Below are 25808 nucleotides of genomic sequence, written 5' to 3'. Positions count from 1 at the left end.
ACTTCAACAACTTAAGACCATTCAGTGCTGATGCATCATACACAAGTTGAATTACAAAAATATTTAAACACAGGGTGTAATATAACAAAATAGGTAAAAAAAAAAAAAAAAACAACAAGGGGGTGAATACTTAAGCCACCGTAAATCTCACAGGCTCTCTTTAAAGAGGACTTGTCACTTGCTGGAAAACAAAAAATTGAGTTAAACATCTTGTAAAAATCCCTGAGTTCTGAAGATTCCACCGGTCTTTTCTCCTCAGCTCTGCGTCGCTCCGATGCAGAGGTATTCACATTAGTTCCTCCTGAAGCGCACTATGTGAAATCTCTGAATTATTCCGCTGTCTCTGGGAATATGTGCTTTCTCCAGTCATCGCAGATGCTGTCAATCACAGCTTGGCAGCCTCAGACTGCTAGATCAGAAAGCAGAGAAGAGAAGACTCTGAAGAAACCCCAGCTGGATGACAGAGTAGAGACTGCACATGGCGCGCTCCAGATGGAACAAATCTGAGTATCTCTGCAATAGAGTGACAGAGTACAAAACTGAAAACAGAAGAATCAAGAGAGCACAGACATTTTTACAAAGTATTTTACTGAATTTTTGGAGCAAATGACAAGTCATCCTAAAAGTCTATGTGTTGGAAGGAGGAAAAATGGTCAAATGTATGCCAAAGAAACAAGGTCAGCGTATCTGAAAAGTAAACTGGTTTACCCAGTGTCCACCGTGGTCCATGGGGGAAAAAATACAGCATCACAAAGTACTGCAATAGTTAATGCTGGATGGTTAGACTGCCCGTGGTCCCCATCCACCATAAAAGTGCTTGTAATGGGCAAGAGAGCATGAGAACCGGACCATGGGGCAGCATAAGATGGCCTCCTCTAATGAGTCACATTGTCATTTCCATCACGTGGACTGCAGGTGATTGTGCGTCAGTTCCCTGGGGCAGAGCTGGAGCATGGAGGCGCTAGGAGACCTACCCATTACTGATCGGAGATGACCGTCACTACTGATCAGAGTATGTAGATGGGAGGAGCTCTGCCTGTAGCCCCTCCCCTATACGGAATCTCATCAGTAGCCGCCGTCACCTCTGATCTCAGTCATGTAACAATGTTTCCTAACTGAATAGAGATTTTACCCCAGAAATGAGAATTCTGAGACGGAAGAAGAAATGCACAAAGCCAAAGTCTAATGCTCTCTGCTCTGCACCCGGAGGATGAGGACCCTGAGGAGAGGGACAGAGAAGACCCTCGTCAGTCAGATGGAGGAGCCGCACTAAGAAACACAACTTCTCCAAGAATCCTATCCACCAGCGGTGGAACCACAGAAGAGCTGGAGAAAGCTCCACATTTCTATCCAGCGGTTTCTTCTCTCCTAATTCACCGTTATGGAGATTGGGGGAAGGACGGTTACCATCTACCAGGGATTGTTTTCTGAGAGCTCATGAGGTCATCATGAGGACACGGCCTCCCTCCTGGACAGGATCCTCTGGGGTCACTAAGAGGAGAGAACCTGCCGTCCTCCTGTTAAGACGAGTTACTGCGTTTTTATTCTTCTTTAAATAAAGATAAATCTCAATATTAACCTAGATATAAACACTAAAATAGGCAGCATGTGCGCGGAAAGTTCCGAGTTTGTGGGTGAAGCAGGAATAAAGGGCACATGTATGGCTAACAGATGTAGTCACAGCGCCCGGGAGAACGGTGTTGTGGGAGCCCCCGGTACACAGCGGTTAGTGCCCATCAATGTGTAATATAAGAGGACACTAGAGAGCAGACACCGGGGTCATGGGCGCTGATGTACACGGGAAGCCAAGGAGAGATTGTCTGCTCAGATTCCACAGAAAAGCCCCATAATACATATTCTACAGAACAAACGGGAGACTTACACTGATCATTATCACCATTGTGCGGCCCGATGTACCTGCAGGGCCAACACCTGCGTCACCATCCCACTTATGCAGTTTGTAGAAGTCATTATGATCAGACCCCGTAAAAAGGAAAAGCGGACCACCTAACATTTTGTGGTTGTTGAGCCTTTGAGGCTTTATGTGATTAGGTGTCCCATTCCCCTGCCCATCAGTCACTTGATCAGTCCCAACAACAATGGTTTGCCAGCCTGCAGAAGACCCCTGTGTCTGCCAAGGTTTTGCTATGAAGCCCGGTATGCATAGCATCTTAGGTTGAAGTCCTCATTAATTTGCTTTGTTCCCCAAAATGAGCACAAAAATAAATATATTTGGTATTGTCACATCAGTATTTATCCCACATGGTAAAAGCTATAGGAAAAAAAAAATCATCAAAATATCAAAAAACGCCTCCCCAAAAATGAAATAAAAACAAAAAGAAGAATAGAAGCCCTCACATGGCTCTGATATCGGAAGGTAAAGTGATGGATCTCAGGAAAAGTTTTGAATAATTAATTCATAAAATTCCTAAACCCAATGGAGCATCTCTGGAGAGATCTGGAAATGGCTGTCCACCAACGTTCACCATCCATCCTGACGGAACTGGAGAGGATCTGCAAGGAAGAATGGCCGAGGATCCCCAAATCCAGGGGTGAAAAACTTGTGGCCTCATTCCCAAGAAGACTCCTGGCTGTACTAGCGCAAAAGGTGCGTCTACGCAATACTGAGCAAAGGGGCTGAATACTTATGACCATGTGAGATTTCATTTTTCTTTTTAAACTAATTTGCGAACATTCCTACCATTCTGTTTTTTTCAGTCAGGATGGGGTGCAGAGTGCACATTAATGAGAAAAAAAATGAACTTCTATGAATTTACCAAATTGCTGCAATGAAACAGAGTGAAAAATGTAAAGGGGTGTGAAGACTTTCCGTACCCACTGTATGTACTTGTAAGGTAGAATAATGTCAGCAGAACAAATGGTTAAGGCTACATCCATATATTGTCTACACACAAGGGATGTAGCCTCTGCCCGAGCTTATCGCAGGAACTCAGCCACAGGGAGGAATCTCCTATGAGCAGGTAGAGGTGTCAAACCCGGCAGCTTCACGCAGCGAGCAGATGTGTGTGACTACAGGGAAGATTTCATAGTGTCTTTATATAGAGAGGCGTGGAGGGTGGAGCAGGGGGTGGAGCGGAGGGTGGAGCAGGGGGTGGAGCGGGGGGTGGAGCGGAGGGTGGAGCGGTGGGGGGTACAGGGTATCTGCAATGCTTGGGTCATTGTCCATTCAAAGACAGCAAGCTTTAAATGAGCCAGTCTGAGTATTCCGGGAAATATAAGCCTATGATCAGGACTATAAAAAGCTGGGTGACACACAGAAAAAGGGGGAAACATGTGGGGGCGGCCTAAGGACTGGTCTGATCTGTGATTCACTTCTCCTTCCCTCAGGACAACAGAAGATAGCTGTAGACGGAATCGTTTACATAGGTCTGTTGTTTCGCCCTTTATATTTTATAACTGTTTTGCATATTTGAGTGTGTCATTTTATATATTTATTGTAAGCGCTGCATATTTTTATATTAAAGCTTAACATCTTTAATAAATGTGACATTATATGCTCTGAAAGAATCCAGTAACCGTTCATAGAGCATGTGACCTTCTGATTGTCAGTAACATATCTTGGGGACTCATCACCCCGTGTGTTTGAGGAGTGGTCGCAGCATGTTAAGAAATAGGAGTGTGAATTATGCTCACTTTACAGCCTAAAACAGAGGTGGAGAGCGAGACTGAGTGAGAGGAGATGAATTCACCTGTGCAGGCGCACTCCACGTCACGTGCCGAGAAAACAAAACACGAGTTTGGAAGAGCAGTGACTGCACTGACCTGGAAAATCACAGCGAGGTCCTGCTTACAGCCCAATAAATATTGAGAAACAACAGCCCCCCCCCCCCCAAAAAAAAATCAATAAATGTGGAATTGCATTTAACTGTTTTACATCACTTTGAAATGTTTTCCTGTTTTTCAGCACATAATAAGGCAAAATGCACAATTCATCCAGAAGACAATAAACAACGCTCTACAAATCTTATGGCTTATAGAAGAGGAGGAGGAAAAAAATGTAGAGAAAACCAGAGCAAGTCTGGAGAAAACTCCTCTGTCCTAATTAGAAAAAGATAGGGATATTTGGTTTCGGGTGAAATTTATGGAAAACGTATAAAGTTCCTGCTACAGTGATATTGTATCGCGAATGTCAGAAATTTAAGTAGAAGCAGCGATAGGGATTTCCTCATTTCAAACAATCTAATGAAAGTAAAGCCAACAACAGTGGACAGCTTGACAACGTCTCCTGGTGTCCACAAATGGAGATATTGTCTGCTGACGCATGGCGTCCCACTCTTCTTGAAGGGCGACACTCAGGTCATTGAGGTTCTGGGGTACAGAGTTACGGGCCTCTATCCGGCGACTCACTAGATCCCATAGGTTTTCTATGGGATTCAGGTGTGGATAAACTGCAGGCCATTCCATATGAAGTACCCCAGGCTCCAGCAGCCGCTCCCTACTGATGCGATCTCGATGTGCTGGAGCATTGTAGTCCAAAAAGATGAAATTAGGCCTGTGATGTCCATGCAAAGGCACAATGGTTGGATTAATCAAAGATCAGTATGGGTTAACCTGCGCTGCAGAGGGCAGAAATCAAAGATGAATTGCTGTGGTTTATTGGTCGACATGTTTCGAAGTTTCAAACTTCTTCATCAGGAAAAATCCACACGCACAAGGACAGATTCATCTCAACTACAAGCCTAGATCCTGAGATCGGGAACAGAACAGACATTTGTAGGATATTTCACAACTTTCACAAATTCTTTTGAAAAACTGGGTATACTAATAGATCACAGACTGAATATGAGTCAACAGTGTGATGCAGCAGCAAAAAAGGCAAATGCAGTTCTAGGATGTATTAACAGAAGCATACAGTCTAGATCACGTGAAGTCATTATTTCCCTCTACTCCTCTTTGGTCAGACCTCATCTGGAATATTGTGTCCAGTTTTGGGCACCACATTTTAAAAAAGACATCAACAAACTGGAGCAAGTTCAGAAAAGAGCGACCAGAATGGTGACCGGTCTGCAAACCCTGTCTTATGAGGAAAGGTTGCAGGATTTGGGAATGTTTAGTTTGCAAAAGAGAAGACTGAGAGGAGACTTAATTGCTGTCTACAAATATCTAAAGGGCTGTCACATTGTAGAAGGATCAACTTTATTCTCATTTGCACAAGGAAAGACTAGAAGCAATGGGATGAAACTGAATGGGAGGAGACACAGATTAGATATTAGAAAAAACTTTTTGACAGTTAGAGTGATCAATGAGTGGAACAGGCTGCCACGAGAAGTGGTGAGTTCTCCTTCAATGGAAGTCTTCAAACAGAGGCTGGACAGACATCTGACTGGGATGATTTAGCGAATCCTGCTTTGAGCAGGGGGTTGGACCAGATGGCCCAGGAGGTCCCTTCCAACTCTACGATTCTATTCTATTCTATTCTAACTGTACCGCATTGTACGACTGTACCCAATTCATTATATAATATAGGAGACACAGTCGGTCCATTTAATAGCGACTCCACCAAAATGGACACCGACTTCACAGCCCTGGTCTTGACACTAACATTCATAAAGTGTAGGGTAGTGCTGTACTGACGAGACCAACCTGCCCACACTAACACCACCACAGGCTCGCCTGGTGACAACAGTGGCTGATGCATGGTGCTCTCCTTGGCACTTCCAATATTGACGTCAGCCATCACTTCTGTTCAGTGGGAATCGACTTTCATCAGTGACCAGCATCGAGGCCCACAGGTCCCCCAGTCAGTATGGCACGCAGAGAACACTGATATAACCAATTTCGAAAGGTCTGACATGACACTTGATGCCTCTCACCTCCCTTCAATGTTCCAGGAGTTGTGTAGCGTTCATCATCCGGGTCCAAAGGGCATTGGTCACCATGAAGTGAGCAGAAGTGTGGGATGTGGCAGAGGACGTCCACTTCTCTGTCTTTCTGTGACTCTTCCAATGTCTCTGTTCCAACCCACTGATGAGTCAGTGACTCTCTAAGCTCAGTGGCCACTGATGTCTGAAAACATCCTGCTTGAAACCTTGCAATGACGAGGTCCTGATGATCAATGATTAGTTATCGTCTCAAGATGCGGGGATCTGTTTAATACCAATTCTAACTGAATCGTGAAATTCACTGGCCAATTCATGGATCAAACACTTCTTGTGAATTCTGCCATTAAGCTCCTGGTCAGAGCAAGAAGTGCAATATGTCCTGAAACATTGAACAGTTCGACGTGAGAAATCAGAAGGTTAAAGGAGTCACATAAAATTCACCTGGAAAGGTTAGAAGGCAATGTAGCGTCAGCCTGAAATTTCATCCGAAAGCCAAATATCCCAAACTTTTTGCGAGTAGTGTATTTCTCTTTTCTGAAACTTCATTAAAAAAAAATTTCTACAATCAGAAAATAGAAAATTCTACTATAAAATGATCATATTATAGAATGATGCCAGAGGGACGTCTTCACATCCAACGGAGCCAACAAGGAGCCGCGCTGCTCACCTCGTGGTGTAAGAGGCCGGAGCTCCTCCATCATCACGGCCTGGTACCGATCCTGGTGTCCTTCTAGATACTCCCACTCCTCCATGGAGAGATAGACAGCGACGTCCTGACACCTTATAGGAACCTGACAACAACGACACCGTCATCACCCAGAATCCTCCAGTATAATGTCCCAGCAGTCACCTCTCCGCTCATCACCCAGAATCCTCCAGTGCCATCCTGTATAATGTCCCAGCAGTCACCTCTCCGCTCATCACCCAGAATCCTCCAGTGCCGTCCTGTATAATGTCCCAGCAGTCACCTCTCCGCTCATCACCCAGAATCCTCCAGTGCCGTCCTGTATAATGACCCAGCAGTCACCTCTCCGCTCATCACCCAGAATCCTCCAGTGCCCTCCTGTATAATGTCCCAGCAGTCACCTCTACGCTCATCACCCAGAATCCTCCAGTGCCGTCCTGTATAGTGTCCCAGCAGTCACCTCTCCGCTCACCACCCAGAATCCTCCAGTGCCCTCCTGTATAATGTCCCAGCAGTCACCTCTCCGCTCATCACCCAGAATCCTCCAGTGCCCTCCTGTATAATGTCCCAGCAGTCACCTCTCCGCTCATCACCCAGAATCCTCCAGTGCCGTCCTGTGTAATGTCCCAGCAGTCACCTCTCCGGTCATCACCCAGAATCCTCCAGTGCCGTCCTGTATAATGTCCCAGCAGTCACCTCTCCGCTCATCACCCAGAATCCTCCAGTGCCGTCCTGTATAATGTCCCAGCAGTCACCTCTCCGCTCATCACCCAGAATCCTCCAGTGCCGTCCTGTATAATGTCCCAGCAGTCACCTCTCCGCTCATCACCCAGAATCCTCCAGTGCCGTCCTGTATAATGTCCCAGCAGTCACCTCTCTGCTTATCACCCAGAATCCTCCAGTGCCGTCCTGTATAATGTCCCAGCAGTCACCTCTCCGCTCATTACCCAGAATCCTCCAGTGCCGTCCTGTATAATGTCCCAGCAGTCACCTCTCCGCTCATCACCCAGAATCCTCCAGTGCCGTCCTGTATAATGTCCCAGCAGTCACCTCTCTGCTTATCACCCAGAATCCTCCAGTGCCGTCCTGTATAATGTCCCAGCAGTCACCTCTCCGCTCATTACCCAGAATCCTCCAGTGCCGTCCTGTATAATGTCCCAGCAGTCACCTCTCCGCTTATCACCCAGAATCCTCCAGTGCCGTCCTGTATAATGTCCCAGCAGTCACCTCTCCGCTCATCACCCAGAATCCTCCAGTGCCGTCCTGTATAATGTCCCAGCAGTCACCTCTCCGCTCATCACCCAGAATCCTCCAGTGCTGTCCTGTATAATGTCCCAGCAGTCACCTCTCCGCTCATCACCCAGAATCCTCCAGTGCCGTCCTGTATAATGTCCCAGCAGTCACCTCTCCGCTCATTACACAGAATCCTCCAGTGCCGTCCTGTATAATGTCCCAGCAGTCTCCTCTCCGCTCATCACCCAGAATCCTCCAGTGCTGTCCTGTATAATGTCCCAGCAGTCACCTCTCCGCTCATCACCCAGAATCCTCCAGTGCCGTCCTGTATAATGTCCCAGCAGTCACCTCTCCGCTCAGCAGCTCGATCATCTTGTTGCTGAGCTCCAGGATCTTCTTGTTCCTCTCATGTATCGGGGAGTGCGGGGGAGGCTCTGTGATGGGGCCCGGGCTCCGCCCTCCTGACTCCTGGAGATGGATGATGGGAGTCACACAGTCCCCCGGTGTCTTCCTCACTATGGTGTAATCCTGTGTATGGAGAGAGACACTTAGGGAGAAGAATTCCTTCCCGACTCCAGATCTGACAATCAGTAGAAATCCCGGGATCAATAACCGTCTCCAGTAATCTGGGGCCATAACCGGGAATATTATTACACTCCGGACAGACATCCCGGCCCCTCTACAGCTCTTATAGGGAATCCCCATGACAACTCCTCCGGGCAGAGAGCTCCACAGAATCCCTGCTCTTACAGTAGAGAATCCTTCTCTCCTATTCTGGATTTCCTCTTCCCGGTGTCGGACTCGTCACATCACTCAATAAAGCTGATAGAAATGTAGAGGAGTTACCTCTCCGCTCAGCAGGGAGATGATCTCCAGGGCGCAGTGGAATAATCTCCTGGTGGTCTCATTCCTGTCCTCGTCCATCCTCGGGGGTCATTCAGGAGGAGGAGGGATGAGCACTGGATCAGCTGGAGGGATCTCGTCCTGCCGGCGTCTTCATGATGGAGGAGAAGATGGAAATCACAGGGGACGAGAGAACGACAATCACTAAATTCTGCCCAAATATCAACATTTATCAGGAAGAATCTGGAGGAAAAGCCACAAAACTCCACCGCGGCCTCCTCCGCCGATCTGACCGCTCATTATCAGCCTCGTAGGCGGAGGACGGTCACCGTGGTAACTACACCTCCAGCGGAGGACGGTCACCGTGGTAACTACACCTCCAGCGGGGGACGGTCACCGTGGTAACTACACCTCCAGCGGGGGACGGTCACCGTGGTAACTACACCTCCAGCGGGGGACGGTCACCGTGGTAACTACACCCCCAGCGGGGGCCGTGAGGTGAGGAGGAGACGCTGCACATCCCCCATACAATGCTGCCCGTCCCCAACACTGAGGAGCCGCAGTCACATGGAGCAGGAGCCTCCACAGGAACAGCTCTGATCTCCCCCCACACTCTCCTCTCTCAGAGTCACCACAAACCCTCCTGTCATCTCACCGGAATGGCGGGAACCGGAAATCTGCTGCTGGCTGACCCCAGAGAACACGAGCTGCGCACACCCGGGACGGAGCGGCTGCACTGAGCGCGGGAGGACCTGTGGTGACGTCAGCGTCATGTGACCAGGGGGCGGGGCTCAGGAGAGAAGTGGTGAAGGACCTGTGGTGACGTCACTGCCATGTGATCAGAGGGCGGGGCTCAGGAGAAAAGAGGTGAAGGACCTGTGGTGACGTCACCGTCATGTGATCAGGGGGCGGGGCTCAGAGAAGAAGTGATGGAGGAACTGTGATGACGTCTCCTTAGCTCCTCCCCCTCCTCGCAGTGCTGCAGACTCTTCCTCCTTCTGTCTCCTGTGAGATTCCGGCGGCTCCGGTGTAGACGGCTCGGCGGTGACGAGAGGAGAATGGAGGAGATTCCGGGGGCTCCGGTGTAGACGGCTCGGCGGTGACGGGAGGAGAATGGAGGAGATTCCGGCGGCTCCGGTGTAGGCGGCTCGGCGGTGACGGGAGGAGAATGGAGGAGATTCCGGGGGCTCCGGTGTAGACGGCTCGGCGGTGACGAGAGGAGAATGGAGGAGATTCCGGCGGCTCCGGTGTAGGCGGCTCGGCGGTGACGAGAGGAGAATGGAGGAGATTCCGGGGGCTCCGGTGTAGGCGGCTCGGCGGTGACGGGAGGAGAATGGAGGAGATTCCGGCGGCTCCGGTGTAGGCGGCTCGGCGGTGACGAGAGGAGAATGGAGGAGATTCCGGGGGCTCCGGTGTAGGCGGCTCGGCGGTGACGGGAGGAGAATGGAGGAGATTCCGGCGGCTCCGGTGTAGACGGCTCGGCGGTGACGGGAGGAGAATGGAGGAGATTCCGGCGGCTCCGGTGTAGACGGCTCGGCGGTGACGGGAGGAGAATGGAGGAGATTCCGGCGGCTCCGGTGTAGACGGCTCGGCGGTGACGAGAGGAGAATGGAGGAGATTCCGGGGGCTCCGGTGTAGGCGGCTCGGCGGTGACGGGAGGAGAATGGAGGAGATTCCGGGGGCTCCGGTGTAGGCGGCTCGGCGGTGACGGGAGGAGAATGGAGGAGATTCCGGCGGCTCCGGTGTAGGCGGCTCGGCGGTGACGGGAGGAGAATGGAGGAGATTCCGGGGGCTCCGGTGTAGGCGGCTCGGCGGTGACGGGAGGAGAATGGAGGAGATTCCGGGGGCTCCGGTGTAGACGGCTCGGCGGTGACGGGAGGAGAATGGAGGAGATTCCGGCGGCTCCGGTGTAGACGGCTCGGCGGTGACGAGAGGAGAATGGAGGAGATTCCGGGGGCTCCGGTGTAGGCGGCTCGGCGGTGACGGGAGGAGAATGGAGGAGATTCCGGGGGCTCCGGTGTAGGCGGCTCGGCGGTGACGGGAGGAGAATGGAGGAGATTCCGGCGGCTCCGGTGTAGGCGGCTCGGCGGTGACGGGAGGAGAATGGAGGAGATTCCGGCAGCTCCGGTGTAGACGGCTCGGCGGTGACGGGAGGAGAATGGAGGAGATTCCGGGGGCTCCGGTGTAGGCGGCTCGGCGGTGACGGGAGGAGAATGGAGGAGATTCCGGCGGCTCCGGTGTAGGCGGCTCGGCGGTGACGGGAGGAGAATGGAGGAGATTCCGGCGGCTCCGGTGTAGGCGGCTCGGCGGTGACGAGAGGAGAATGGAGGAGATTCCGGGGGCTCCGGTGTAGGCGGCTCGGCGGTGACGGGAGGAGAATGGAGGAGATTCCGGGGGCTCCGGTGTAGGCGGCTCGGCGGTGACGGGAGGAGAATGGAGGAGATTCCGGCGGCTCCGGTGTAGACGGCTCGGCGGTGACGGGAGGAGAATGGAGGAGATTCCGGCGGCTCCGGTGTAGACGGCTCGGCGGTGACGGGAGGAGAATGGAGGAGATTCCGGGGGCTCCGGTGTAGGCGGCTCGGCGGTGACGGGAGGAGAATGGAGGAGATTCCGGCGGCTCCGCTGAAGGCGGCTCGGCGGTGACGGGAGGAGAATGGAGGAGATTCCGGCGGCTCCGCTGAAGGCGGCTCGGCGGTGACGGGAGGAGAATGGAGGAGATTCCGGGGGCTCCGGTGTAGACGGCTCGGCGGTGACGGGAGGAGAATGGAGGAGATTCCGGGGGCTCCGGTGTAGGCGGCTCGGCGGTGACGGGAGGAGAATGGAGGAGATTCCGGCGGCTCCGGTGTAGACGGCTCGGCGGTGACGGGAGGAGAATGGAGGAGATTCCGGCGGCTCCGGTGTAGGCGGCTCGGCGGTGACGGGAGGAGAATGGAGGAGATTCCGGCGGCTCCGGTGTAGACGGCTCGGCGGTGACGGGAGAAGAATGGAGGAGATTCCGGCGGCTCCGGTGTAGGCGGCTCGGCGGTGACGGGAGGAGAATGGAGGAGATTCCGGCGGCTCCGGTGTAGGCGGCTCGGCGGTGACGGGAGGAGAATGGAGGAGATTCCGGCGGCTCCGGTGTAGGCGGCTCGGCGGTGACGGGAGGAGAATGGAGGAGATTCCGGCGGCTCCGGTGTAGACGGCTCGGCGGTGACGGGAGGAGAATGGAGGAGATTCCGGCGGCTCCGGTGTAGGCGGCTCGGCGGTGACGGGAGGAGAATGGAGGAGATTCCGGCGGCTCCGGTGTAGACGGCTCGGCGGTGACGGGAGGAGAATGGAGGAGATTCCGGCGGCTCCGGTGTAGACGGCTCGGCGGTGACGGGAGGAGAATGGAAGAGATTCCGGCGGCTCCGGTGTAAACGGCTCGGCGGTGACGGGAGGAGAATGGAGGAGATTCCTGCGGCTCCGGTGTAGACGGCTCGGCGGTGACGGGAGGAGAATGGAGGAGATTCCGGCGGCTCCGGTGTAGACGGCTCGGCGGTGACGGGAGGAGAATGGAGGAGATTCCGGCGGCTCCGATGTAGACGGCTCGGCGGTGACGGGAGGAGAATGGAGGAGATTCCGGCGGCTCCGGTGTAGACGGCTCGGCGGTGACGGGAGGAGAATGGAGGAGATTCCGGCGGCTCCGGTGTAGACGGCTCGGCGGTGACGGGAGGAGAATGGAGGAGATTCCGGCGGCTCCGGTGTAGACGGCTCGGCGGTGACGGGAGGAGATTGGAGGAGATTCCGGTGTAGACGGCTCGGCGGTGACGGGAGGAGAATGGAGGAGATTCCGGCGGCTCCGATGTAGACGGCTCGGCGGTGACGGGAGGAGAATGGAGGAGATTCCGGCGGCTCCGATGTAGACGGCTCGGCGGTGACGGGAGGAGAATGGAGGAGATTCCGGCGGCTCTGGTGTAGACGGCTCGGCGGTGACGGGAGGAGAATGGAGGAGATTCGGGCGGCTCCGGTGTAGACGGCTCGGCGGTGACGGGAGGAGAATGGAGGAGATTCCGGCGGCTCCGGTGTAGACGGCTCGGCGGTGACGGGAGGAGAATGGAGGAGATTCCGGCGGCTCCGGTGTAGACGGCTCGGCGGTGACGGGAGGAGAATGGAGGAGATTCCGGCGGCTCCGGTGTAGACGGCTCGGCGGTGACGGGAGGAGAATGGAGGAGATTCCGGCGGCTCCGCTGAAGGCGGCTCGGCGGTGACGGGAGGAGAATGGAGGAGATTCCTGCGGCTCCGGTGTAGACGGCTCGGCGGTGACGGGAGGAGAATGGAGGAGATTCCGGCGGCTCCGGTGTAGACGGCTCGGCGGTGACGGGAGGAGAATGGAGGAGATTCCGGCGGCTCCGGTGTAGACGGCTCGGCGGTGACGGGAGGAGAATGGAGGAGATTCCGGCGGCTCCGGTGTAGACGGCTCGGCGGTGACGGGAGGAGAATGGAGGAGATTCCGGCGGCTCCGGTGTAGACGGCTCGGCGGTGACGGGAGGAGAATGGAGGAGATTCCGGCGGCTCCGGTGTAGACGGCTCGGCGGTGACGGGAGGAGAATGGAGGAGATTCCGGCGGCTCCGGTGTAGACGGCCCGGCGGTGACGGGAGGAGAATGGAGGAGATTCCGGCGGCTCCGGTGTTGACGGCTCGGCGGTGACGGGAGGAGAATGGAGGAGATTCCGGCGGCTCCGGTGTTGACGGCTCGGCGGTGACGGGAGGAGAATGGAGGAGATTCCGGCGGCTCCGGTGTAGACGGCTCGGCGGTGACGGGAGGAGAATGGAGGAGATTCCGGTGTAGACGGCTCGGCGGTGACGGGAGGAGAATGGAGGAGATTCCGGCGGCTCTCGGTGTAGACGGCTCGGTGGTGACGGGAGGAGAATGGAGGAGATTCCGGCGGCTCCGGTGTAGACGGCTCGGCGGTGTCGGGAGGAGAATGGAGGAGATTCTGGCGGCTCCGGTGTAGACGGCTCGGCGGTGACGGAAGGAGAATGGAGGAGATTCCGGAGGCTCCGGTGTAGACGGCTCGGCGGTGACGGGAGAAGAATGGAGGAGATTCCGGCGGCTCCGGTGTAGACGGCTCGGCGGTGACTGGAGGAGATTCCGGCGGCTCCGGTGTAGACGGCTCGGCGGTGACGGGAGGAGAATGGAGGTGATTCCGGAGGCTCCGGTGTAGACAGCTCGGCGGTGACGGGAGGAGAATGGAGGAGATTCCGGCAGCTCCGGTGTTGGCGGCTCGGCGGTGACGGGAGGAGAATGGAGGAGATTCTGGCGGCTCCGGTGTAGACGGCTCGGCGGTGACCGGAGGAGAATGGAGGAGATTCCGGTGGCTCCTGCGTAAACGGCTCAGCAGTTACGGGAGGAGAATGGAGATTCCGGTGTAGGCGGCTCAGCGGAGATGGGAGGAGAATGGAAGAGATTCAGGCAGCTCCGGTGTAGATGGCTTACCGGTGTGACGGGAGGAGAATGGAGGAGATTCCGGCAGCTCCGATGTAGACGGCTCAGCGGTGACGGGAAGAGATTCCAGCAGCTCCGGTGTAGACGGCTTAGCGGTGTGACTGGAGGAGAATGGAGGAGATTCCGGCAGCTCTGGTGTAGACGGCTCGGCGGTGACGGGAGGAGAATGGAGGAGATTCCGGCAGCTCCGGTGTAGATGGCTCAGCGGTGACGGGAGGAGATTCCGGCGGCTCTGGTGTAGACGGCTCGGCAGTGACGGGAGGAGAATGGAGGAGATTCCGGCGGCTCCCGTGTAGACGGCTCGGCGGTGACGGGAGGAAAGTGGAGGAGATTCCGGCGGCTCCGGTGTAGACGGCTCGGCGATGACGGGAGGAGAATGGAGGAAATTCCGGCGGCTCCGGTGTAGACGGCTCGGCGGCGACCGGAGGAGAATGGAGGAGATTCCGGCGGCTCCGGTGTAGACGGCTCGGCGGTGACGGGAGGAGAATGGAGGAGATTCCGGCGGCTCCGGTGTAGACGGCTCGGCGGTGACGGGAGGAGAATGGAGGAGATTCCGGCGGCTCCGGTGTAGATGGCTCGGCGGTGACCGGAGGAGATTCCGGCGGCTCCGGTGTTGACGGCTCGGCGGTGACGGGAGGAGAATGGAGGAGATTCCGGCGGCTCCAGTGTAGGCGGCTCGGTGGTGACGGGAGGAGAATGGAGGAGATTCCGGTGTAGACAGCTCAGCGGTGTGACGGGAGGAGAATGGAGGAGATTCCAGGAGCTCCGGTGTAGACGGCTTAGCGGTGTGACTGGAGGAGAATGGAGGAGATTCCTGCAGCTCCGGTGTAGACGGCTCAGCGTTGACAGGAGAATTGGGGAGATTCTGGCAGCTCCGGTGTAGGCGGCTCAGATGTGACAGGATGAGAATGGAGGAGATTCTGGCAGCTCCAGTGTTGGCGGCTCGGCTGTGACGGGAGGAGAATGGAGGAGATTCCGGCAGCTCCGGTGTAGACGGCTCGGCGGTCACGGGGGGAGAATGAAGGAGATTCTGGCAGCTCCGGTGTAGACGGCTCGGCGGTGACTGGAGGAGAATGGAGGAGATTCCGGTGGCTCCTGCGTAAACGGCTCAGCAGTTACGGGAGGAGACTGGAGATTACGGCGGCTCCGGTGTAGGCGGCTCAGCGGAGATGGAAGGAGAATGGAAGAGATTCAGGCAGCTTCGGTGTAGATGGCTTAGCGGTGTGACTGGAGGAGAATGGAGGAGATTCCGGCAGCTCCGGTGTAGACGGCTCAGCGGTGACGGGAGGAGAATGGAGGAGATTCCAGCAGCTCCTGTGTAGACGGCTTAGCGGTGTGACTGGAGGAGATTCCGGCAGCTCCGGTGTAGACGGCTCAGCGATGACGGGAGGAGAATTGGGAAGATTCCGGCAGCTCCGATGTAGGCGGCTCGGCGGTGAATGGAGGAGATTCCGGCAGCTCCGGTGTAGGTGGCTCGGCGGTGAATGGAGGAGATACCAGCAGCTCCGGTGTAGGCGGCTCAGCGGTGAATGGAGGAGATTCCGGCAGCTCTGGTGTTGACGGCTCGGCGGTGATGGGAGAATGGAGGAGATTCCGGCAGCTCCGGTGTAGACGATTCGGCGGTCACGGGCGGAGAATGGAGGAGATTCCGGCAGCTCCGGTGTAGACGGCTTGGCGGTGACGGGAGGAGAATGGAGGAGATTCCGGCGGCTCCTGTGAAAACGGCTCAGCGGTGACGGGAGGTGAATGGAGATTCCGGCGGCTCCGGTGTAGGCGGCTCAGTGGAGACGGGAGGAGAATAAAGGAGATTCAGGCAGCTCCGGTGTAGATGGCTCAGCGGTGTGTCCCTCTGCTGCTGGCAGAGGGGTCACCCGAATTCCTGCAGTCACTGGCAACACTGTGTGAGAAAGCTGTTTGCATAGCCTTTGCTGGTTCTTAATTATAGGAGGACCTTACATCATTTTTTTGGGTGGGTTCCCCTATTTTAATAGCCAGTAAAGGCTAAGTATACAGCTGTGAGCCGATATTCATAGCCTGGGAAGCTCCATGGGTATTCCCCGCTTCCCAGGCTGTAAACTTCTGACCCCAGTCACTGGCTTTCCCTCTGGGAAAATTGTGCTGGAGCTCACGCCATTTTTTAAAAATTACTCAGATATTGCATTTAGGGCCAAGGTCACACTTGCGTGAAACATCTCATTACCCGGGATCGGAGTGTGAGGTAGCATGTATTTCTATGCAGCTGAATGCTCTGGTCCCGCGTGCTGGCGGCAGTGCCAGGTACTGAGGTGCGAGACTTGTGTGACTATTTTCGGTGACTACCTCTTGAAGCTCATCAAGAGTGTGCAAAGCAGTAATCAAAGCAAAAGGTGACTACTTTGAAGAACCTAGAATATAAGATATATTTTCAGTTTCACACTTTTTTGTTAATTATATAATTCCACATGTGGTAATTCATAGTTTTGATGCCTTCAGAGTGAATCTACAATTTTCATAGTCATGAAAAGAAAACTCTGAATGAGGTGTGTCCAAACTTTTAGTCTGTACTGTATAGATGAAATGTATCAGCAAATGCCTACCCAATTAAAAATTAAAGGAACAACTTAGGCTAAAGATATCATTAAACGCACCTGAAGTCTAAAATCACAGCACCTATTCATGACAAGAAGCCCTATTTTACATATAAATGTGCTATGCAGACCCAACTTATAAACACTTCTTATCGTATAACTATACTGTCCTCATACACGTTAGCAGGGTGTGCAATGAGACATGTAGCTAAACCCCGTCTTTAAGAAAAAGAGGCTGTAAAATTGTAACCTTTTATTGATTGCAGATGTGACAGGAAAGGGTGAAACTATAGGATGCAATAACGAGCTTTTCAGAATATATAACTGCACAGAGCATAAAAATACAGAGAGTCTGCAATACATAGTAACATGAGGTAATACATAGGTACCATGAGGTAATAGCTGATGATTACCTATTTAATTCAACAACGTTATAAACACAGGATTTTTACTTCCACCTTATGTACGATTCCATCTTTACTTGGGAATGTCTGTGTAATGAGACCTATTGGCCATTCATTTCTCTGAGACTGACAGTCTTTCATTAGTACTATAGCGCCAGGCTGGAGGTTAGGCTTGCTAGTTTGCCACTTTCTCCTCTGTTGCAGAGTAGGCAAGTACTGTTTTTTCCACTTGTCCCAAAAGGCATTAGAGAGACTCTGTACTTGTCTCCATCGACTCCTGTAATGGTCTTTAACATTAAATTCTCCAGGTGTAGAGCAATTAGGGTCGGTCTTCTGCGTAAGCAGCAGGGCTGGGATGAGAACTGTTGGGTCATCAGGATCACTGGAAATTGGAGTCAACGGTCTGGCGTTTATGATGGCTGACACTTCGGCCATGAATGTTGTCAAGCTTTCGTGTGTCAGCCTTGCAGATCCTTCCTGTAAGAAGATTGAATCGAGGATTCTCCTTGCGACACCTATCATTCTCTCCCATACACCTCCCATGTGTGAAGAATGTGGTGGGTAAAAAGTCCAAGTACACCCATGTACACTTAGGTATTTTTCTACGTCCTTCATATCCAAGTTGGAAGAGAGTTGCAGTTTTCTTGCTGCTCTGAGTTTCCTCAGAACACTATCTTTTGGTATTGGTCGTTGATTGGTTAAACAGTCGATTTCTTTGGAGTAGTTTTCCCGTTGTACAGTTTGGATAATTATATTCTTTGACTGCTCTAGATCGAGAGCTGTGTGGACGTGTTTACCATGGTGCCAGTGGTCCTCAATGTCTTGAAGTGTAGGTGCTAACTCTGTATGACCGTTCTTGCATATCTTCTCCGTGAAGGTTAAGAAATGGTCTTTCATCTTTGGTCTACTACAGAAGCTGTGCATGAGGGAGACAAATTGTTTGTAAACTTGCTCTCTGTTGTTAGGCAAACGTTGTCTTTGTGACTTGAAGGGTAGAGATGCAATCCAGCTCTTCGTTTTGTCCTGCACCATTCCTTGCTCCATCATCTCTAGGAAGTCTATCTTCAAATGACATTGCTTTACGATTATCTTCTTTGGTCTTGTGGAAGACCGTACACCCAAGGTGATCTTGGTCGCAATTCTGAATGCAATCATCATTGGCATGATTCGCTAAGATACTTGGTGCTGAAGTGCTGTGTAGCAACTCCTTTATGAAGTAGTGATTTTCACATGGTTGGAGAGAGAGATCAAGCGTACTGGTAAGCATGTTGTTAACCACTGTCGGTTTGTGTGCTTCTCCTAAACAGTCCTCTCCTACAATGACCCACCCAAGGTCGAGTCTCTGGGCATATGGAGCGTTGTGAGAGCCATTGATATGCTGCCTAACCTTGTGGACTCGTAGAATATCTCTCCCAAGGAGCAAGACTATTTGAGCCTCTGGGTTAAGGATAGGAATCAGGCGTTCTATACGCTTCAGATGAGGATGATACGATGCCACTCAGGTATCATCTGTGACCTGTTGTCAGGAATCTGGTTACATTCCAATATGGTTGGTAAGGGCAGACGCATTTGGCCATCTATAGACTCGACTACGTAGCCTGTTGCTCTCCTACCAGCTGTCTCTACTATACTGGCACAAGTTTTCAAAGAGTAGGGGGCACTGGGTCCTCTGACATTAAAGCTATCAAAGAAGGCAGACTTGGCTAATGACCTGTTACTCTGATCATCTAAAATCGCGTACACTTTGATGGCCTTGTCCCTTTCGTCTGCCGGGTAGATTCTCACTAGGGAAATTTTAGAGCAGGACTTGCCTCCTATGAGATTTCCACAAACTTCTGTACACTTAAAAGTAATGGCTGGAGTGTCAGTATTTGAGTCCTTCAGCTCCCCGCTATGCTCTTGGGGCAAAGCATCCGATGGTGGTCCAGGGTGTAGAACTGAGTTATGTTCGATGCTGTCACATTCGGTACACCTTGCACTAACCTCACAGTCCCTGGCGAAGTGGGATGTTGAAGAGCAGCATTTGTAGCAGATGCGGTTCTCCTTAAGGAAGGCCTTCCTTTCTTCCAATGACTTTTCTCTGAAAGCTCTGCACTTAAGTAATGAATGTGGCTTCTTGTGTAAGGGACACTGCCTGCTTGGGTCCTTGGATTTGTCTTCTCGTTGACCGAAGCTGAACTCTTTGCAAACTGAACCTGTGGAAGAAATGTTAGTTTTGTGGACCTCTACAGTTGTTCTACGAAGTTTACTAGGAGTTATTGGCACATGACAGCATGAAATCAAAGCTAGGATCATTTCTAATTTTTGCCTGTTGTGAGACAAAATCTACAAACACATTGAATGGAGGAAATGGTCCATTGTAAGTCTGTTTATACCTAGAACCATATGTAACCCATTTGTCTTGCAGGTTATATGGGAGTTTTTGAACGATGGGGTTCACACCTCTAGCAGTGTCGAGATATGTCAACCCCACAAGATCTCCTTCTGCTTTGCTACACACAACTCCATTAACAAGTCAGTTAATTCTCTGAGCTTTGAATAATCCTTGTTTTCTATTCAAGGAAAGTCCTCTATTCTTTTAAACAAAGCACTTTCTATAACCTCTACTGAGCCATAGCATTCATCAAGTCTATTCCAAATTCTTTTGAGGCCGACATCTGGATAATTTACATTGATGTCTCTGATTCTCTTTGCGTGTTCGGCAGACTCACTTCCTAGCCATTTTACCAAGAGATCCACTTCTTCACTACATGAGAGACCTATGTCTCTTATGGTGTTTTTGAAGGAGGCTCGCCAAGCCCTGTAGTTTTCAGCACGATCGCTGAACTTTACAAGTCCCTTAGTGACCAGCTCACGTCGAGCAAGGAACTTGGCAAAGTCCATCGTGGCTTGATTGGCACTGATGGCAGCTGATGGAGTGTTGTCAGAGTACATGTGTGCTGTGCGATCATACCTGTTAGATGTCTCTGGTTTGGTCCAACTGCTGTAGCACCTTTCTGAAGCAAAGGGATTCTCTTTAAGCCGGGACAGATTCCGGATCTTATGTTCCGGAGAAAGATTATTGTAGTCAGTATAATCCCAATGTGTATTTCCTTGCTTTTGGTAGGGAGACTGATAGTTGGCTTTCTGGGGGTCCGAATTATCTGTTTGGCTTGACTTGTTGACAAAATGCTCTGTCTTCGCCTGTGGGTCTGGATCGTCATTTGATTTGGAATGCTGATGGACGTACTCTGCAGTACGCTGCAATGGATCGTGAGTTGCTGTATGCCTAGCACACTGCTGCGTCTGCTATGTTCATCATCAGAATATACAGCAGCTTCTAAGGCTTCTGCTATGGCAGCTGCTGTTTCTTTTTCAAGAGCAAGTTTCTGTAATGTTGCTTCAAGGCGCGCTTTCTCTGCATCCAGGCATGCTTGTTGGCGTGCTTTCTCTGCATCCAGGCATGCTTGTTGGCGTGCTTTCTCTGCATCCAGGCATGCTTGTTGGCGTGCTTTCTCTGCATCCAGGCATGCTTGTTGGCGTGCTTTCTCTGCATCCAGGCATGCTTGTTGGCGCGCTTTCTCTGCATCCAGGCATGCTTGTTGGCGCGCTTTCTCTGCATCCAGGCATGCTTGTTGGCGTGCTTTCTCTGCATCCAGGCATGCTTGTTGGCGTGCTTTCTCTGCATCCAGGCATGCTTGTTGGCGTGCTTTCTCTGCATCCAGGCATGCTTGTTGGCGTGCTTTCTCTGCATCCAGGCATGCTTGTTGGCGTGCTTTCTCTGCATCCAGGCATGCTTGTTGGCGTGCTTTCTCTGCATCCAGGCATGCTTGTTGGCGTGCTTTCTCTGCATCCAGGCATGCTTGTTGGCGCGCTTTCTCTGCATCCAGGCATGCTTGTTGGCGCGCTTTCTCTGCATCCAGGCATGCTTGTTGGCGCGCTTTCTCTGCATCCAGGCATGCTTGTTGGCGTGCTTTCTCTGCATCCAGGCATGCTTGTTGGCGTGCTTTCTCTGCATCCAGGCATGCTTGTTGGCGTGCTTTCTCTGCATCCAGGCATGCTTGTTGGCGTGCTTTTTCTGCATCCAGGCATGCTTGTTGGCGTGCTTTTTCTGCATCCAGGCATGCTTGTTGGCGTGCTTTTTCTGCATCCAGTGACGCTTTCTCTGCATCCAGGCATGCTTGTAGTTTCAATTCTATCTCTTGCTCAGCAAAGGTGCTTCTTGCTTTTGCCGCTTCAGCTTTTGCGTGGGCAATAGCAGCGGCATTGCTGACGGATGATGTATTGGAGGAACCAACTCGTGATCTCGTCTTGAACGAGGATGCTCGTCCTTGAGACATGATTCAAGAGTTAGGCGACCGCTGTGATATCCCTTTGTCGGCTCTGCTTGGATAATGGCGGGCTCCGTATGGTCCACAATATCCGTATGCAATAACCGTATGCTTGGATAATGGCGGGCTCTGTAACGTCAGATCTTCTGAGCTTGTTCTCAGCAGTTGTTTCACTTTGCACATCCTGCTAACGTGTATGAGGACAGTAATGAGACATGTAGCTAAACCCCCTGTCTTTAAGAAAAGAGGCTGTAAAATTGTAACCTTTTATTGATTGCATATGTGACAGGAAAGGGTGAAACTATAGGATGCAATAACAGGAGCATTTCAGAATATATAACTGCACAGAGCATAAAAATAGTCTGCAATACACAGTAACATGAGGTAATACATAGGTACCATGAGGTTAAATACATAGGTGCCATGAGGTAATACATAGGCAACATGAGGTAATACACAGTAACATGAGGTAATACATAGGTTCCATGAGGTAATACATAGGCTCCATGAGGTAATACATAGGCAACATGAGGTAATACATAGGTACCATGAGGTAATACATAGGTTCCATGAGGTAATACATAGGTTCCATGAGGTAATACATAGGTTCCATGAGGTAATACATAGGTACCATGAGGTAATACATAGGTACCATGAGGTAATACATAGGTTCCATGAGGTAATACATAGGTACCATGAGGTAATACATAGGTACCATGAGGTAATACATAGGTGATGATCACCTATTTAATACAACAACGTTATAAACACAGGATTATAACACCTAGATAGTGCTTACCAACTATGCTTAGAGCACGCTGTTTAAGAAGCATGAAGAACACGAATGGTGTAGATTCTCCTAAGACACATGGAGGGATAATGGCTGCTGTTCCCCTCACAGTGTCATAAACAAGACTATCATGTAGCAGGAACAATCCCACAATACATTGCAAATTAAACTAGAATCTATGCATTAAACGGCCAGCAGGTGGTGCTGTTACCTTACAGTATGAAATATATGAAGGATTAATACACACAAAAATGACTTTCTAGACAGCAATTATATGGCTGGACAGAACAATAACCACTCAACTTTTTATTCCCCCAAAATAATAATGGTCAAGAAAACGCTCCAAAAAATACAAAGGGGCAACAATTAGCATGAATCAAAGACATATTAATGTGTGATGCCCAAGCCGTGTTCCTCCACCCCGACACCCCATGAAGAAGTTTGGACGAAACGCGCGTCGGGATGGAGGCACATGGCTCGAACATCACACATTAATGCAAGTGTGAACAGCACCCTATGCGGGCCTTTATTGTGCAATTGTATACTGGGCAGTCACCCCCTCCAGGAATGGGTAGGTGGAGAGTGGCTGTTAATCTGGTATTTTGCACCTGTGTTGATAACATCTTGCTTTATGGGCTGGCTGCACCCTGTAGTGAATTTGTTCCATGATCTGGGCAGGTAAGTGTTGCTGCCTTTTTGTCTGCTGTTTAAATATTTAATAAAATTGCAATTTATTTAAAAATAATTTTATTGGTTCTTGTGTTTTCTCTGCCCACTTATTCTCTGGTTGCAGAGTTTAGAGTGGCAGTCATTGGTTTTATGACATTTTATGTAGCACAAGTCATTATTGGATCCGTGGTTGATTTCATTGTGTGCACACGTTGCAGATTTTGATGCATTTCCACAGCGTTTTTGGACGCGCGGATACGCATCAAATCCTCAGCGTAGTGCACAGCCAATGTTAATCTATGGGAAATGGAGTTTTGTTGTGCACATGCTGTGGAAAATAACGCTAATCCCCAACTCACATCAGGACTACAAGATCCCAGGTACTCTCAGCTGCATCACACCTAATGGGGTGTACTTATTTGTACTAAATGTCCAACTGGGGGTCTGTATGTGGGGGAGACCAAACAAAAGCTTAGAACAAGGATGAATTCTCATCGCCACACATTAAGAGAAAAAAGAATGGATCTACCTGTGGCCAAACACCTTTATATGCCTGATCACAGCACCATGGACATGAGATTACTGGTATTGAAAGGAAACTTCAAAAATCAGAGAGACAGAACAGTCTGGGAGTATAAACTCACGATGACTGGTGACACTCTCAGTGCAGGAATGAATGTGTCGCGTGGATTTATGTCTTTTTACATCAATTAAGGAATTCGCTCTTCAGACCTTATGGGGTCATCACAGACCCCAGAGGGCAATAAAATTTTCACTCCTTATCTATGAACTGTTCCAATATTTATGTCTATCCCTCTCCCATAATGATAGTTCTGCTTCGCGTCACTTGTCTCATCTATTGCATTATTCCTGTGTCCTGTTGTGTATAAATATGTGACTCTTCAGATTTTGTATTAGCCTGATGAAGAGACCTGCGTAGTCTCGAAAGCTGCAATGTGTCTCCATCTTTTCAGTTAGCAATTAAAAGGCATCAACCACTGTTTGTCTTTAACTCTTTATGTACCATTTTATTATGTTCATTACTAAACATCGGGCTTGGTATTATCTATCTATATCTATCTGTGTGTGTAAACATTGTTCTTCAATGGAGTATATAAAAGAGGAGGCTGAATAAGGAAATTACACCACAAATCTTTTTTTTTTGCTAAACAATATATCTTTATCATACAAATCCGCATCAAAAACGCATCAAATCCGCGCAGATTTTTTCCTACGTGTGCATACAATTCCACAGGCAAATCTGCAATGTGTGCACATACCCTAAGGCTGTGTGCACACGCTGCGGATTTGTCCACGCGGATTTGCAGAAATCCGCAGGTTAAAAGACCTGCGGTTTGCCACCCGATCATGGGCAGGTGCCAAACTGCTGCGGAATCCGCACCAAGAAGTGACATGCTGCGGATTTAAAACCGCGGAAAAATCCGCAGCATGTGCAGAGCGGTTTTAATTTTCCATTGATTTAAGTCAGGGGTCTCAAACACGCGGCCCGCGGTGCCCCACATGTTTTATGCTGCACAACAAAAACATCCCCGTAACTTCTCCCTCCCATGTGACTGATCACATGACTCATCACCGCAGGTCCTGTGGGATCAGTACCTTGCAGCTTTCTCCCAGCGCGTGTGAGAGGACTCCAGCTACATTTTATACAGCGCTGTGTGCTGGCGCCGGCTGTGGACTGCTCCATGTTATACAGCAGGGGGTGGCTATGGAGGGGTTAATAAGTGCAGGCTTGTTAACACTTCACTGTGTCACTATGCGGGCGCTGGCTGTGGACTGCTCCATGTTATACAGCGGGGGTGGCTATGGAGGGGTTAATAAGTGCAGGCTTGTGTTACCCGTGCTTCACTGTGTCACGTGGGCTGCTCCTGCAGAGCTGTACTGCCACTCACTGTGGGGATTAGTGACTACTGACTGGGTGTAAAGTTCTGGCTGTGGACTGAGCAGGAGCAAATCAGCCTCTCATCACAGCGGGCTCACACTGCTGACTGCCACCTGCAGGGGTTGTCACACCGCTCTATAGGCAACGACTGTCTGATCAGTGGGGTCTGTCAGCATTGTGTATGTGTGCTGTGGTCATAAAGGTACAGAGCCCCAATACCTGAGCTGTAACTGCCCCTACAGACATAGAACCGACATCCATCCTCATATAGAGCCAACATCCATCCTCATATAGAGCCGACATCCAGCCTGACATAGAGCCGACATCCATCCTCATATAGAACCGACATCCAGCCACATATAGAGCCGACATCCAGCCACATATAGAGCCGACATCCAGCCTGATATAGAGCCGACATCCAGCCACATATAGAGCCGACATCCAGCCACATATAGAGCCGACATCCAGCCACATATAGAGCCGACATCCAGCCACATATTATTATTATTATTATTTATTGTTATAGCGCCATTTATTCCATGGCGCTTTACATGTGAGGGGGGTATACATAAAAACAAGTACAATAATCTTAAACAATACAAGTCATAACTGGTACAGGAGGAGAGAGGACCCTGCCCGCGAGGGCTCACAATCTTCAAGGGATGGGTGATAATACAGTAGGCGAGGGTAGAGCTGGTCGTGCAGCGGTTTGGTCGATCGGTGGTTACTGCAGGTTATAGGCTTGTCGGAAGAGGTGGGTCTTCAGGCTCTTTTTGAAGGTTTCGATGGTAGGTGAGAGTCTGATATGTTGTGGTAGAGAGTTCCAGAGTAGGGGTGATGCGCGAGAGAAATCTTGTATGCGATTGTGGGAAGAGGAGATAAGAGGGGAGTAGAGAAGGAGATCTTGTGAGGATCGGAGGTTGCGTGCAGGAAAGTACCGGGAGACGAGGTCACAGATGTATGGAGGAGACAAGTTGTGGATGGCTTTGTATGTCATGGTTAGGGTTTTGTAATGGAGTCTCTGGGCAATTGGGAGCCAGTGAAGGGATTGACAGAGGGGAGAAGCTGGGGAATAGCGGGGGGACAGGTGGATTAGT

General features: G+C 51.1%; 1 protein-coding gene across 1 annotated transcript in view; it reads right to left on the bottom strand.

Annotated features, from left to right (window-relative positions):
* LOC141073059 (uncharacterized) overlaps positions 1 to 25808 on the bottom strand; it is a 123467-nt gene that overhangs the window by 35513 nt on the left and 62146 nt on the right. Inside the window, 2 exon segments of the mRNA XM_073560376.1 lie at positions 6511 to 6634; positions 8110 to 8286. Coding sequence (XP_073416477.1) covers positions 6511 to 6634; positions 8110 to 8286 — 301 coding nt within the window.

Source organism: Dendrobates tinctorius, unplaced genomic scaffold (assembly GCF_039654945.1).
Source record: "Dendrobates tinctorius isolate UK_male_01 unplaced genomic scaffold, ASM3965494v1 ptg000296l, whole genome shotgun sequence".
Classification (NCBI taxonomy): domain Eukaryota; kingdom Metazoa; phylum Chordata; class Amphibia; order Anura; family Dendrobatidae; genus Dendrobates; species Dendrobates tinctorius.
The sequence above is the reverse complement of the archived record's forward strand: the minus strand, read 5'-3'. Positions and strand labels throughout refer to the sequence as shown.